The 15,955-nt window shown below is 34.6% G+C and overlaps 1 protein-coding gene across 2 annotated transcripts in view; it reads left to right on the forward strand.

Moving 5' to 3' along the window:
- LOC6048560 (SLIT-ROBO Rho GTPase-activating protein 1) overlaps positions 1-15,955 on the forward strand; it is a 161,823-nt gene that overhangs the window by 22,051 nt on the left and 123,817 nt on the right. The window contains exons 2-3 of one of the 2 annotated variants that reach the window (XM_038257718.1): positions 8,864-9,386; positions 9,731-10,291. In XM_038257718.1, the coding sequence (XP_038113646.1) occupies positions 10,198-10,291 (94 nt within the window). In that variant the 5' untranslated portion in view covers positions 8,864-9,386; positions 9,731-10,197. Of the gene's footprint in view, positions 1-8,863; positions 10,292-15,955 lie in introns of both variants that reach the window. The other variant, XM_038257717.1, reaches the window with a different exon arrangement.

The raw sequence follows: 15,955 nt of genomic DNA on the forward strand, positions 1-15,955 counted from the left end.
AATGCTCGGCCATTCAAGGCGGTCTTGAAAGGTCTCTCCAACGACTTGTCGGTGGATGAGATCAAAAACGAACTTAAGGTGTTGCTTGGCTTTGCCCCATCCCAAGTAATACCAATGAAGAAAAAATCAAACGGGAATATTTCTCGCTTTGGTTTGACTTCACAATTTTATCTGATTCATTTCAACAGAAATGAAATCAACAATTTGAAACTTTTGGACAAAGTTCAGTTTTTGTTCCATGTACGGGTAAAGTGGGAGCATTTTAAGAAACATGGCGGTAATGGCCAGAATCTGACCCAGTGCCGGCGTTGCCAGGCATTCGGTCACGGTACTGATCATTGCGCCATGGTTCCAAAATGCATGGTTTGCGGGGATTCTTCTCACGACAAGGACAATTGTCCCGTGAAAGAAGTCACCCAATTTAAATGTGCAAATTGTGGTGAAAATCACAAATCAAATTTTTGGGATTGCCCCATCAGAAAAAAGGTTTTGGATTCTCGTGCTAAGCATCAGCCGAAATCCAAACCGAAATTTTCTCAAAGTCAGGTTGTACCTGCATCTTTAAATCAAACGTTCGTGCTGTCTCACTCGAACAATTCTAGAAATACCCCTACCGTGGAAAAGTTAGGTAACAACAATGGCATTTCTTATGCTAACGTCGTTTCGGGTTCGGGTTCATCCACGAATTTTATATCCTCTACCAATCTTTCTGAAATTGGGCAGGTACCTCAAATCTCATTTGAAAATTTTTCTGCTGGCAACGCTTTGGGATCTTCTGATCTCGGCGATTTTAAGTTTGAAAAAATGACTTTTTTGCAAAACTCACTGTTTGGTTTGATTCAAACAATGAGTAATGCTACATCCATGATGGAAGCAATCCAGATTGGATTAAAATTTGCGAATGATGTTGTTCTTATCCTGAAGTTTAATCATGGATCTAAGTAATTCCATCAATATTATGAATTTTAATGCTCGCTCTTTAAAAGCGAAAGAAAATGAATTTTTCAACTTTTTACGAGTTCATAACGTGCATGTTGCTGTTATAACCGAAACATTTTTAAAAACTGGCACTTATTTGAAAAGTGATCCAGATTATAAAGTTATAACTAATAACCGAATGAATCGAAATGGCGGTGGAGTTGCAATAGTTATCCACCGTAGTATGACTTACAGAACTTTACGTGACTTTAAGTTAAAAGTTATTGAAAGTTTGGGCATTGAACTTGAAACTTCTTTTGGGAAAATTATGATTGCAGCGGCATATATGCCTTTCCAATGCACTGGGGAAAATAAAAATTATTTCAAAGGGGATTTGAATAAACTTACTCGGCATAGATCTCGATTTTTGGTTATCGGTGATTTTAATGCCAAACACCAATCTTGGAATAATTCAAAAGTAAATTCCAATGGTAAAATTCTATTCAGAGATTGCACTTCTGGTCTTTATTCGGTTTTATACCCGAATGGGCCAACTTGTTTTTCTTCTGTTAGAAATCCATCTACTATTGATTTGGTTTTGACAAATCAAAGTCAGTATTGTGGTCCTTTAGTGACTCATGCTGATTTTGATTCTGATCACCTTCCAGTAACTTTTTCACTTTCCCATGAAGCAGTTACCAGACCCAATAGTTCTGTGTTTAATTACCACAAAGCTAATTGGGACAGGTATCAGCATCATATTGAGAATAATTTTAATCATGATTTTGTTTTAGAAACCAAAGCTGATATTGATTCAGCCTTGGAATCTTTAACTAATGCAATTTTGGATGCTAGGAATATTGCTATTCCTAAAGTCCAAGTCAAATTTGATTCTCCCATTATTGATGACGATCTTCAGCTTCTGATTCGTCTGAAAAATGTTCGCCGAAGACAGTATCAACGTTCTCGTGATCCTGCACTGAAGCGAATTCAAAAGATTTGCAAAAGGTTATTGACCACAGATTCACCCTCCTGCGAAATGAAAAGTTCGCAAGAGATGTCGAACAAATTAAACCTTATTCCAAACCTTTTGGAAACTTTCAAAGGTTCTTAAGAAACCTCAAAACCCATCCCTTCTTTAAAAGATGGTGATAATATTCTATTAACTAATGGGGAAAAAGCTCAAAACTTGCTCAGCAGTTTGAGAGTGCTCATAATTTCAACTTGAATGTTTTGAGTCCTATTGAAAATCAAATTTCAATAGAATTTCAGAATATTGTTGAACAAGAATTTTCATCAGATGAAGTTTTTAATACGGATCTGAATGAAATAAAATCTATTATCAAAAATTTAAAAATATGAAAGCCCCTGGTGAGGATGGCATTTTTACATTTTAATTAAAAATACCAGAAGCAACTTTAAGTAGCTTGGTCAAAATTTTCAACAAATGTTTTGATTTGGCATATTTTCCCAGTAGTTGGAAAAATGCCAAAGTAATTCCGATTTTGAAACCGGATAAAATCCTGCTGAAGCCTCAAGCTATCGGCCCATTAGTTTGCTTTCATCTATTAGTAAATTATTCGAAAGAATAATTCTTAATAGAATGATGACGCACATTAATGAAAATTCAATTTTCGCTGATGAGCAGTTTGGATTTCGCCTTGGGCATTCAACTACTCATCAGTTGTTGAGAGTTTCAAATTTAATTCGAAGCAACAAATATGAGGGCTATTCTACTGGCGCTGCTCTTCTAGACATAGAAAAAGCATTTGACACTGTTTGGCATAAAGGTTTGATTGCGAAATTGAAAAGGTTTAATTTTCCGATTTATATCGTGAAAATTATTCAAAATTATTTGACGGATCGTACTCTGCAGGTATGTTATCAGATTAGCAAATCTGATCAACTACCTGTACGTGCTGGCGTCCCTCAAGGAAGCATTTTGGGTCCAATTTTATACAATATTTTTACTTCTGACTTGCCTGATTTGCCCCCAGGATGTCAGAAATCACTTTTTGCTGATGACACAAGCATCTCCGCCAAAGGCAGAAGCCTTCGTGTCATCACAAGAAGATTACAAAAAGCTTGGATATTTTCAATTCTTATTTGAAAGAATGGAAAATTACTCCAAATGCTGCAAAACTCAACTTTTATTTTCCCTCACAAACCAAGGGCTGATTTTCTTAAACCAAAAGTCATCACATTATAATGATGAATGAGGTAAATTTAAAGTGGGAGGATCAAGTGAAATATCTTGGACTTGGTTTTGACAAAACCTTACTTACAAGGATCACATTGAAAGTATCCAGGTTAAATGTAACAAATATATTAAATGTTTGTATCCACTTATAAACAGGAATTCTAGACTTTGTCTCAAGAATAAACTGTTAATTTATAAACAAATTTTAGACCTGCCATGCTTTATGCTGTGCCGATCTGGACAAGCTGTTGCTTAACCAGGAAGAAAAAACTTCAGAGGATTCAGAACAAAATTCTGAAAATGATTCTGAAACTTCCTCCTGGTTCAGCACCAGTGAACTTCATCAATTAGCCGAAGTTGACACTTTGGATGTTATGTCCAATAAGATAATTGATGCATTTCGACAAAAATCATTGCAGTCTTCAGCTGCATTGATCCGCTCTTTATATAGTTTATAAGTTAGTTTTAAGGTATCCCTTTTCCCTTTTGTACATGTAGGACCTCCTACATTTGAAATCACTGAATAGCGAAAGCTACAATATTTCATGAATAAATGAAAGTTGCTAGTATTTAAAATTGAGGTGAAAAGTCATCGTTTGTGATTGGACACTCAATAATATTTTAACTGAATGAATGTACATGGAAAAGAAATTTGAATAAATATAAATTAAAAAAAAAAAAATGGACCTAAATTGCAGCCGGAGTCTGTAGAATACCGTCTGGACAAGTTGATCCTTTTGCATTTTTTTCTTTTTTCGTGTTGCAAGCAGCTTTAGCTAGGCTGTAGCGATTAAAGAGAGGGGGAGGCATCTGTGCTGTGTATGATTCAACTTTTTATTTTATTTTATGGCACTGAAACAGAGTAGTTTGCTTGTCAGTTAGTTATTGACGAGTAACAGACGTTGAGATGTAGTTAAATTGTATCCTTTTCAATATTCTCTTAAGAACTTTTAATTTACCACATCAATTTTTCGTGACAAAGGACGTGAAATGAGCGAATAGTTGACCTGTTTAGATTCTTACAAATTAACGATTTTAGGCGTCATCCATAAAGTATGTCACGCTCTAGGGGGGGAGGGGGGGGGGGTCTGAGCAAGTGTGACATTGCGTGTTGTAAGTATGGGAGATCGTGACAAAGGGGGGTAAATTTTGGCTGATTTTAGCGTGACGTACTTTATGGATGAAGCCTTAGACAATTGTCAACAACACTATTTAGAATTTTGGAATTACATATCGACAAAAACCGTTAATTTTTTTTTAAATATGGCTTGAAATTATGTTTTTTTGCCCGTGAATTTTGACCCAATTCTGTGAAAAAAAAAAAATCAAAAAAAATGTAGCAGCCTTACTAAACAGGGAAAAAAATAAAACAAGCTGCCCATTTAAACAGAAAATCATTGTAAAATAGAAACAATCAATGGCATTTTTGAATATAAAATTTTTTTTTGAATATGACAAAAAAAGCTATTCTTTCTTTTAAAACAAAGTGGTTAAAATCTAATTATCACTGCGACCATTTTTTTGGAAAATTGAAAAGTTTAGAGAATGGAGTTGAATAAAATACTACAATTTAAGATGCGCATTGAGTAAAAGAAAAAGAAACTTTTTGAGTACAGCCACTTAAGTGACATATTATTTTTTTTTGAATTGAGCAGATACATTATTCTAAATTTGTATAATAATTTGGAAAATTGAACTTATAACTTGCAAAATAACTACCGCTGAAAAATGAGTTGATAAATCATAAATCTGTTTTCAATGATGATATCGGAACTATTGGACCAGTTTTCAATGGTAATTATTATAAAACTATCATTTTTATTTCTCAGTGAATTTTTTTTCCAATTTTTTATCAAATAACTCAAGCTTAAGACATTTTTCTATAAAATTACACATTTTCCGCAATGTACTGAAAAGTTATGCCATTTTTCATTTTAAGCTTATTGAAAATATGGTTTGCCAAACTCCATATTAAACATTTTTTTGAATTTTCAAAAAACTTTGGAAAGCAGAACTCTTGAAGTTTTAGAAAATCTAGGGCTTGATGATTATTTTTTTTTTATTTCAAGTAGGTATTTTGCCGATGTTTTGGAAAAAAGAAGAATGAATACAGTGAAACCTCTTTTTACGCGGTGCATTACGTTTTGCTAATTTGTCGATTTCTCTGAAAGGACGCAACATTTTTGCAATCTTTTAAAAACAACTTGTAGGTATTGTTCAGATCTACAAAACGCTTTTTGAAGCTCGAAAAAATATTGTATGGTTTTAGAGAAATCGACGAAATCGAAAGCGTAACGCCACCGCGTAAAAAGAGATTTCCCTGTATTAATAATAATAATAATATTTAATAATAACAATAATAATAATCAAGAAACACATAAAACAAGAAAAGTCAAGTTTTTTGTTCAACAAAAGTTGTTGTTTTTTATTTATATTTTATATTTTTTTCATTGTATATTCATTCAGTTAAATATATTATTGAGTGTCCAATCACATGCGGTGACTTTTCACCTCAATAAAACAAAAGTTGTTCGAAATCACCTCCTTCATACGAGAAAAAAATTCTCCAAACAATATTTGGACAATAGAGGGTTAAACTGGTCGTTGAATTTCACTAGTTTTTGTCATAATATATATATATATATATATTAGCAACTGTCCATAGAATGAGTATGTTTTGCTATGTTTTTTTTCGACTGAAACTTCGTGGATTAAGTTATGCATAAGTAGTTAATCTTTTATTAAAAAAAATCTAAATTTTACATTTTGATATAAAGGATAAATCATCGATTAAATTTTGTAAGTATTACTGATACTATCGAAATTATCAATCTGCACATTTTATTTTTCCAGAAAATGAAAGTCAAAAGGTCAGTTTTAAATATATTCAGGCCAAAACAGGGGACAAAAAAGGATTACTTTAACCACAAATTCCCAAGGAAAGCATAATTATACAAACGATTGTATACCATTCGGAATACATTGTATAACATTTATTTATGCATTTATAATCAAACGGGGCCCTTAAAGGATTTTTTTTTCAAAATTTGATTTTTGAGATCACAGATCGAAAAAGACGTGCAACTTTAGCAAGAAAAAAATGTTCATGAATTTGAAGAAATTTTGATTTTTTTTTTTTATAGAAGCAAAAAAAATGTTTTGAAAAAAAAATACAGTCATCCCACATATTCGGAACACCCACAAATTCGGAACACTTTTGTGATAATTTGTCAATAGCATGCCAAATGCATCTTTTCTGGCGACGCTTCTATTTTTAGGACCTTTATTTGGACATTCTCTTGCTATTTCACTAGTAAAAGTAGTTCTTTTTGAACAAAAACTGCATTTCGAGACTATTTTATTCAGAGCAGCAAAACACTGCCTGCCTTGAGGGATGTTATTGTGCCTCCCACAATTGTGGAACACCTGAATTTAACTGATATTTTCACAAAAAAAAGTTATCAAACAATGTATAAAACATCACTAAGCTTGAGTTTCATTGGTTTCAGTATGTGAATTTATTATTTGGTAATAAATATGTACTCCTGGAGAGATCCAAAGTTTGTTTACATTCGTAAGAAAAAAGGGTTCCGAATTTGTGGATTTCAAGGGTCAAAGTAATTCTTCAAATACTTCATATAAAAGTTAAAATTTGCAGATGTTCGATACAGCATTCGAAAGATCGCAAGAAAGCTTTCAAATGAAGGTAAAAGCGATTTGCTATGATTTTTTGAACATTGGCTGATCTGGAAACCGTTCCGAATATGTGGGATGACTGTACTAGGCTTTAAGAAATAAAATTTAAATTATCAATGAAATCGCAACAAATCATCAAATTTTTTTCGCGTTTTAGGTCGTTGATTGAAAATGTGACTACAAAAATGTTAGTGAATTAGGCGAAGTTTTTATCCCTCGGCTCTGGCCGGGGTCGAGCGGGGTAGGGCAAAATTATAAAAAAAAACTTTAAATTAAATGTGTCCCAGCATTGGTCAAAAATGATAGAAATGACTATGCACAATGATTTTCACACATTTTTAGTTGGTAATACCTTTTCAGGATCAAGTTGTTCAGCTATGATCTGTTCGACAATCACCACCTACTGATAAAATCGTAGAATAATTAGTATCTCTATATATTTTTGCGATTTTTGCCATACCAGTTTGCCTCGGGTAAATTTTGAACAAATTAGCTTATTTTTGGCTCATTTTTGGGGGAATGAGTGTCAATGATGGTTCTGATTTCAGGGTTCAGAAATAGTAAATTGAAATGAAAAAATAACCACGATACGTAAAATGCTTCTACAAACAACACAAAGAATCCCATTTTTTGATTGATGCATTCTGAATCAAGATTTTAATGTTTTTCTAAAACAAACATGGCCGCCAATTGGCCGATCTGGAATGATGCCTTGCAGAGTCTTAAAGTAACCAGGTTCCAAAGCTTGTGGAGCGAGCTTTTCAACAAAATTTCCATATTTTGGACACCTGTTTACTCCAGAGAATGTGTAACACAAGATGGTGGCCAATATGAAGGCGGAATATTTTTTTGGTATTAAAATAGGCAATTAACTATTCAAACTTGACAAATTTGGTGACATTCAATTTGTTTTAAAATTTAAAATAACCTAATAAAAATGTAAACATATTTTACCCTACTACAGTCTAGACTTGATTATCCGAAGTCCTCGCAAAAAAAAAAAAAAAAATCAGTTCGGATAATCGATTCACCTTTAAATGATTTTTGCTGTGTCTTTTTGCCGTCAAATTTGAATCAAATAAACTCCAAAAAAGCTCTAAGATGTTAGGCAAATTAGAGATTGTCAAAAGACCCTTGACAATCTTAAATATAAATATGATTTGAAAATACGACGGCGATTGACTATTGACAATATAATATTAATTTACTTTTCATAGTAAATATACATTTTCAAGATCACAATGTGTTCTTATCCTCCCTTAGGTGCAGCTTAGCTTCCAAAATACCGTGCACATTTCGTGACTTGCACCCATACGTTCTATTCCGGACACCTGGACGGGACGCTTCTTACACCCAGAACTGGGCATCGGCATACGAGAGAATAAAGAGCACGATTCGGTAGTAAAATGGTACTGTGTGTGGACGGAGAGGATAAATCCCGAAATTAACGAGAGTACTTTACTCATGGTTCATTTTCCAAAAAAGTTCATCTATCAAAAAAAAAAGTACCGGTACCGAGACTCGAACCCAAGACCTTCGGCATATTGAACCGTGCCTTTGCCGTATGGGCCACCATGATTCGATGACTAAGTGGCGGTCGTTTGTCCATATAAGCCACTCATAGGATGAACTGATCCAATGAACGAATGAACACGCGAGAGGACTATACTCTCGCAATATAGCACTTTCCTCACGTTTCTTTTCGTGAGGACTATCCCCTCGTTCTTTAACTTTGGGTGTATCGCTGCTCAGCTCGCAACCTATCAATGAACCCATTGTGTCATCACCAACAACACCGGTGCCATCACACCCGGTACGGTAGTTCCTCGTGCGTTCCTTTTCCTGACACACCACACACCTGAAACCGAACCACGCACACAAACGCCTATACGTCTAATTGCATAATTTACGGCCACATTCTTAATCACCTTCCGCCAAACCAGTCCTCAACAAGCCCCGCGAGGTGTTCTAATTTCGTACACAACTAATAGCCGACGAGTCGCAGCTCCGCACACGTTCTAACAACGACGCGTTCTTCTCTCGTTCCAGACTTGGTGCGACAACTGTAGCAACAACGCCCTACACAGAACCTGGATGTTTGCCGTTCCACGGCACGACCCGGCATTCCGCCGATAGATAGGACAAAATAACAGCAAAAACCCGCGCTATCGTGACTTGAACCGGTAGAACGTCGTCGGCACTAATAGAATTATACGCGCGGGCAACAACTCTACCAACAACAACAAGAACTCCAACAACAAAGTTGTCTGTCTACTGCTGCTGCTGACCCGGTTCGGGAGAGAGAAGAACCTTCTTCTCTCCTGCTGCTGCTGCTGCTGCTGAGGCGAGACCAAGTCGACCTCCTCACCAACTCACTAGTTTGCCGACCGTTGAGCTGTTTGGACGCGCGCGTGCTGAACCGCCTTACTACTGTTTTTGAGGGGGAGTTCTGTGAACCGTAACGCCCGGTGTCGTCCGCGTAGATTCGTAACTTGTGCGTGGGTGTGAAGACGAGGTTGGCCGGCCTATAGATCTAGACCTTTGGACGGCGCTGTGTAACGTTACGTCACCGGTGAGACCACCTCCTTTTTGGACATCGATACCTCGGGGCACAGCTAAACTAGACAAAACGGTTGAAGTCATCGCGACGACCTGCCGCTTCGACAACGCGTCGAGGGAGAGAGGTTTATTCAACTCGTAGCGCAGCTGTAACTCCTGCCGTGTTTTTGCCGAGCCGTGCCGTGTGTGAATCTATATCTGTGAATTCGAAATGTCATGTCCTACGTAACACACTTAGCTTAGGCCGTTGCCGATGTGTGTACGTACGGCTTGTGTGCATTTGGCTAAGCGCGAGGTTTTTATATTTTTTATTGATGGCGTATAATTTCTCGTTTCTGTTGTCGTCGTCGTCTTTAGTTCAGAGCGCCTGAAGAAGTGAAGAAGAAGCTGCTGCTGCTGCTGGAGGCACAGTTTCGAAGATGATCGAGATCGGTCTGGAAGCCAGATGAGTGCCTAGTGCTACATCTCCAAAAGAAGAGTTGGAAGAAAGAAGTGTTGAAATTGTGTGTCTTTTCCAAACACCCAAATCCCACGATTATTCCCTTTGATATATTGTGTGTGTGCTCTCGTCGTCACTTGTGAGTGTTTAGAAGGGGGAAAACGGCGTAAAAATATTTGGCCAACCAACCACCAGCAGTGATGCCAACAACAAAAGAGTAACGGCTGGATCATGCAAAGCAGAGAAAAAGATCTAAAGTAGAGTGCACTTGAATATCTCCCCCCACCCAGTGAAGTGTTGGAAGTGCAAACCGATAGTTAGTGCATATATTGGGGAATAGTTCAGAATTCAAAGTGATTGTTCGGAGAAGAAGAAAACGTCAACAATGAACGGCGTCACGATGATGGACGAGAACGATGTGGACATCAAGAGTCCGATCCGGCGGCTCGGGTCGACCCGCAAGCTGAACCTTTTCAACAGTGAGTAGTGTCATTTGTTTACTTTGAATCTAGTCAATTAGATGGGGTTTTTGGGGGAATGCTATGCCTTTGTTTTGATTTTTTTTTATTATTACTTTAAACAAAATTACATAATTCACCTGTTGGAAGATGGATCTTCCCTCACATTTATATTGACTATGTTTCATGGCAGGGCTGCTAGTTTGACAAATTTAACATCATACAAATGTTTCTTACATTTCACTTAACTCTAGGCAGCGTTGCTAAAATAAAAAAAATGATCAAAAAATAATTTTAAACACTTGCACATTGCCAGCAAGGCCGAATGGTTTTCTGTTTATTCTTTTTTTCGTTGTTCCGTTTTTCTGTTTCCCGTTTATCCTTTTATCCGTGTTTCTATTTATCCGTTTATTATTTTTTCTGTTTTTCTATTTTTTCTGTTTTTCTGTTTTCCGTTTATCTGTTCATCTGTTTATAATCAGAAAAAAACAGAAAAACGAAGCACCAAAGTTTTTCTGTTTATCCGTTAATCCGTTTATTCTTTTATCCATTTTTTCGTTTTTCCGATTATCCGTTATTCTGGTTTTCTGTTTATTTTAGTTTTCCTGTTTTTCTGTTTTTCTTTGTTTCCCGTTTATCCTTTTATCCGTGTTTCTATTTATATTTTTTTCTGTTTTTTCTATTTTTTCCTGTTTTTTAGTTTTTTTTCTGTTTTACTGTTTTCCGTTTATCCGTGTTTCTGTTTATCTGTCTATCCGTTTTTCTGTTTTTCTTTTTTCTGTTTATCCGTTTATCTGTTTATTCGTTTAACCGTTTTTCGGGATTGGATTTTTGGATTTTTGTGTTTTTTGTGTTCCGTTGTTCTGTTTATCCGTTTATCCACTTTTTCGTTTTTTCGTTTATCCGTTATCATGTTTTTCTATTTATTTATGTTTTCCTGTTTTTCTGTTTTTTTTTTTTCTGTTTCCGGTTTATCCTTTTATCCGTGTTTCTGTTAATCCATTTATCCGTTTATCCATTTTTTCGGTTTATCTATTTTTTCCTGTTTTTTGTTTTCCTGTTTTTCGTTTATTCGCGTTTCCGTTTATATGTTTTTTTTCCGTTTTTCTTTTATCTTTTTATCCGTTTATCTGTTTATTCGTTTATCCGTTTTTCTATTTTTCTATTGTTCTGTTTTTCTGTGTTTCTGTTTTCTTGTTTTTAAGTTTTTCTGTTTTTCTGTTTTGCTGTTTTTATGTTTTGATGTTTTGATGTTTTTCTTTTTTTCTGTTTTTCTCCTTTCTGTTTTTCTGTTTTTCTTTTTTTTTCTGATTTCTGTTTTTAGGTTTTCCTTTTTTTGTTCTGTTTTTCTGTTTTCTGTTTATCCGTTTATCTATTTTTTTCGTTTTTCCGTTCCGTTATCCTATTTTTCTGTTGATTTTTGTTTTCCTGTTTTTTCTGTTTCTTGTTTTTCCTTTTATCATTTTATTCGTGTTTCTATTCATCCATTTATCCGTTTATTTATTTTTTCTGTTTTTCTATTTTTTCCTGTTTCTTTTATTTTTTTGTTTTTTGTTTTCCTGATTTTTTAGTTTTCAGTTTTCCGTTTATCCGTGTTTCCGTTTATCTGTTTATCCGTTTTTCTGTTTTTCTGTTTATTCTTTTTTTGTGTTCCGTTTTTCTGTTTATCCGTTTATCCGTTTATCAATTTTTTCGTTTTCCGTTTATCCGTTATCCTGTTTTCCTGTTTATTTTTGTTTTCCTCTTTTTCTTTTTTATGTTTTCCGTTTATCCTTTTTATCCGTGTTTCTATTTATCCATTTATCCGTTTATCAATTTTTCTGTTTTTAAATTTTTTGCCTGTTTTTTTTGATTTCCTGTTTTTTTCTGTTTTTCGTTTATCCGTGTTTCCGTTTCTCTGTTTATCCGTTTTTCTGTTTATTCGTTTATCCGGTTTTTTGGTTTTCTGTTTTGCTGTTTTTCCGTTTATCCATTTATCGGTTTGTCTATTTTTGTTTTATTTGTTTCTGTTTTCCTATTTTTTCTGTTTTTCCGTTTATGCGTTTATTCGTTTATCCTTTTTTCCGTATCCTCTTTTATTTGTTTTTCGTTCGACTTTTCTTCAATTCATGTAGGCGAACATGAATTGAAGTAATGTTTCTTTTTAAAATGGGTAATATTCAACTACAACACTCTTAATATTCCTAAATTACACTTTTTTACTGTCTATCATAAGTTTTTTAATACAAGTTTTCTAACAGTTTCGGAAGCTTTCAGAATTCAGAATGAGCATGTGATTATTTGAATCAAAAGTTTTATTCCCAAAAAAAGTTTTTTTTAATTTCCTCATCCCTTCAAAAGTTTACCGAAAAACCAGCGGGCAAAAAATAATTATTGCAAAACATTGAAATGTACATTGAAAAAAATAATAATTGAATAACGATTAATTTGTTTAATCAAATAGAGCATTTGAAAGCTTTTCATAAATTTTGAATTTTTGGACCACAGATCGAAAAAGATGAGAAACACATCATTTTGTGATACCTTTTACCTTATTTTTTTAATTGGGCTTGAAATTTGTTTTTTTATTCAACTTAAAAAATATTTGCAACGGCCTAAAGATACGCAAAAATATTTAAAAAGATTAATTGAAAATAAGAATAAAACTCATGTTAAGAGAATTTAGCTTTCAGTGAGCAAAAGAGAATAAAACGAATAATTAAATAAAAATATTCTAAATTAAACGATGATTTAAATATCCAAATTGAAACTCAATGAAACTAATATAATGGCAAAAACCCGATTTAATCCCACCTGGGGTGAGATAGAGCCTTTCTTACTAAAGAATATTACAATGATAGAACTTCTTTCAATTCATAACATCGACTTTGTTTATTTATAACGTCAGCACAAAAGAATATGACGCAAGCAAAGTATTATAAATGATATGTTTTCCAAAAGAAATAAAAAACGCAATTTTCACCAAAAGAATATGTTTAACCGTACATATAAAGATTGTGACATTTTCAGAAAACGTTTTTTGAGTTGTCTCCTACAAAACCCTTTAAACAGGATTAAGTTTCATTGAAAAGACTGAGGAATTGTAAAGTCCAGAAAAATTATTTTGAACTTATTTCACCCCTACTGAAGGTTAATTTTTAATGATTTGGCAATAAATAGCCACTCCAGCCGCAATAAATTTAATTATCGCAGCGAACAAAAATATTTACTTCTAACTCAGACCGGACCCTGATAAACCATTACACCGGTCATTGTATGCTAGCGATGCATAAAACGAACAGCGACCCAGCAACGTAGCAACATCTAGAAAGAGGAAACAATCATCAAAACGGAACACGTTATAGAGCAATGCAATGTTTCTCTTGGGCCCTGTTGAGGGCGCCAAATTGCACCCTGTTCAATTAACTTATGAAATCACGAAAAAATGGATTCTACTTTTAGGCGATTTTAGGAGCAAACGGGAAACAAATTGATTGTAGCCGGATGAATGTCCTATGTCACAAAAGTTTTAGCATAAACATTGGACAGATATGCAAAACGGACAGGGCAAAAAAAACCGAAAAGCTACGATATCTTTCATGTTGAAGGAAACATCGGTAGACAAGCTACTACAAACGAGTATAAGTCGAGCCAAAACATATATGCGCCAGCATCCTCGCGCCAGTATTCGAAGCTCAACTTGGCGACTTGGCGACGAAGCGTCGAAAATCAATGCAGTGTGAATTTTTGGTGATTTTTCCGATTAAAATTCATGCTGAATCGTCTTTTTTACGAAGATGGAAATGACGTCCAGCCATAAAGTTAAACCTATACCTTTCTTTAGTAAGAAAGGCAAAAAGTAAATCGTACTAAAAATTGATCCGGATTGCCGATAGATGTCAAATTTGTTTCAGATGCTCACTCATGGTCTGTACTATGAATGTAGAAAGAAATTTCGGATAAAATTAGAAACGAAAAATGTTGGCAAAGGTCACCAGGTGGGCTTTTACCTTTTTTAGGGATTTTTTTGTTTATGGTAGGTTAATCAAACGGCTCTAACTCGAGAACCAAATTATGAATCGGGATGAAAATTTGGGAGGTTGTAGAGCTCGAAAAATGCATTTTTTGAGATAAATAAAAGGTATGAAAATTAAAAATTTTGACCATATTTTCATTTGAAAACTGTGTATTTTCTGGAAAAGTCTGGCCACATCCGAGAACAGATGGATATTTCGAAATTTGCGTGGCAACTCGCCCAGGTTCAGCACACTAGCTTTCATCTGCATTTAAAAGAATCGTAATCGGATTTATGGGAGCTGAGAACGGCACAAAACGACACAAAATTTTGCAAAATTTACGAACACATACGAACATTACTCGACCTCCACGGAATTTATTTTCTCAAAATTCGAGGGTTTGAGATAGACGAGTTCTGTCAAGGTGAATCGATAGAGCGTCGAAAATCGATGCAGTGTGAATTTTTGGCGATTTTTCCGATTAAAATTCATGCTGAATCGTCTTTTTTACGAAGATGGAAATGACGTCCAGCCATAAAGTAAAACCTATATCTTTCTTTAGTAAGAAAGGCAAAAATAAATAAATTTGAATTGTATACAGCAACTAAGGATGCTGAAGTCTTCTTATTCCAAAATTGTCAAACTTACGGACCCAATCCAGCAACAATCTGTAACAAAAGTAAAAATAGTAAAATTTTGTTGTAAATTATTTGGTGGACAGTATTTTAGAAGATTGTGTAGACATTTAGAGTATGAATAAAAAAATATATCGATAGTTCCCGTAGATTTGAAGATACTAAAATGTCTGTAACAAAAATCTTGGTGCAAAAGCTTTGGTTGATGTGCACCGTTAAAACTTTGACATAGTTCAAATTGAATCCAAAATAACAGAAACCAGACATGCATCGGCACTAAGAGCTCTTTTTAACGGCACTCAGCTCGTTCTAGATGGCATATTCGTTTAAAGCAATGTAATGCTTGTTGCCAGGTAAAAACCTCTTGTTTTTGATCTGAATAATGTGTAGAAAACATTGGTTCATTGAAAAAAAAAAAAAACGATTTTAGCTATATTTTCATGTAAATGTTCTCTTAAGCTCTTAACGTGAAGACTTCCATCATTGTCATGCTTTCGTTCAAAGATATAAATTTTGCGTCGCTTTCAATATTTTGACAAAATTTTTTCAACAAGTTGTTTAGAATAGTGCCCTACACATGCTGTTTCCTTTTGGTTACGATTGTCCCATTCCTTGTAAAGCTATGGAAATCGTCATTAATCAATGATTGCCAACTAGAACGTCAATGATTGTAACACAAAATTATATATATTTTGAAGCACAATTGATTTAGATCAAAAATTCCTTCAGTGGCTTCAAGATGGCAACAACCGGGACATGCTGATACCTTTTGGTGCTGAAATTCGTTAAATTGAATTTAAAACAGAATATTTTATAGTGATGATCAAATTTCTTCGAAAATGATCACCGGCTTCACCTTAAGAAGAACTTCTTAAAAGCTCTTTGAGTGCATTTAAGGGTTCTTAACCTATATCTCAGTTGGGTTTCAAAATATTCTTCAGGGTCTTCGGGAGCCTTAAAGACAAGCGTAATTTGCATATTCTAATCACTGGCACATCATGCTGGGTATCATCTTCATGAAATGCCAAACAAGTTCTTCTAAAAGAGGAGTTAGA

The sequence above is a fragment of the Culex quinquefasciatus genome, chromosome 2, assembly GCF_015732765.1.
Source record: "Culex quinquefasciatus strain JHB chromosome 2, VPISU_Cqui_1.0_pri_paternal, whole genome shotgun sequence".
Classification (NCBI taxonomy): domain Eukaryota; kingdom Metazoa; phylum Arthropoda; class Insecta; order Diptera; family Culicidae; genus Culex; species Culex quinquefasciatus.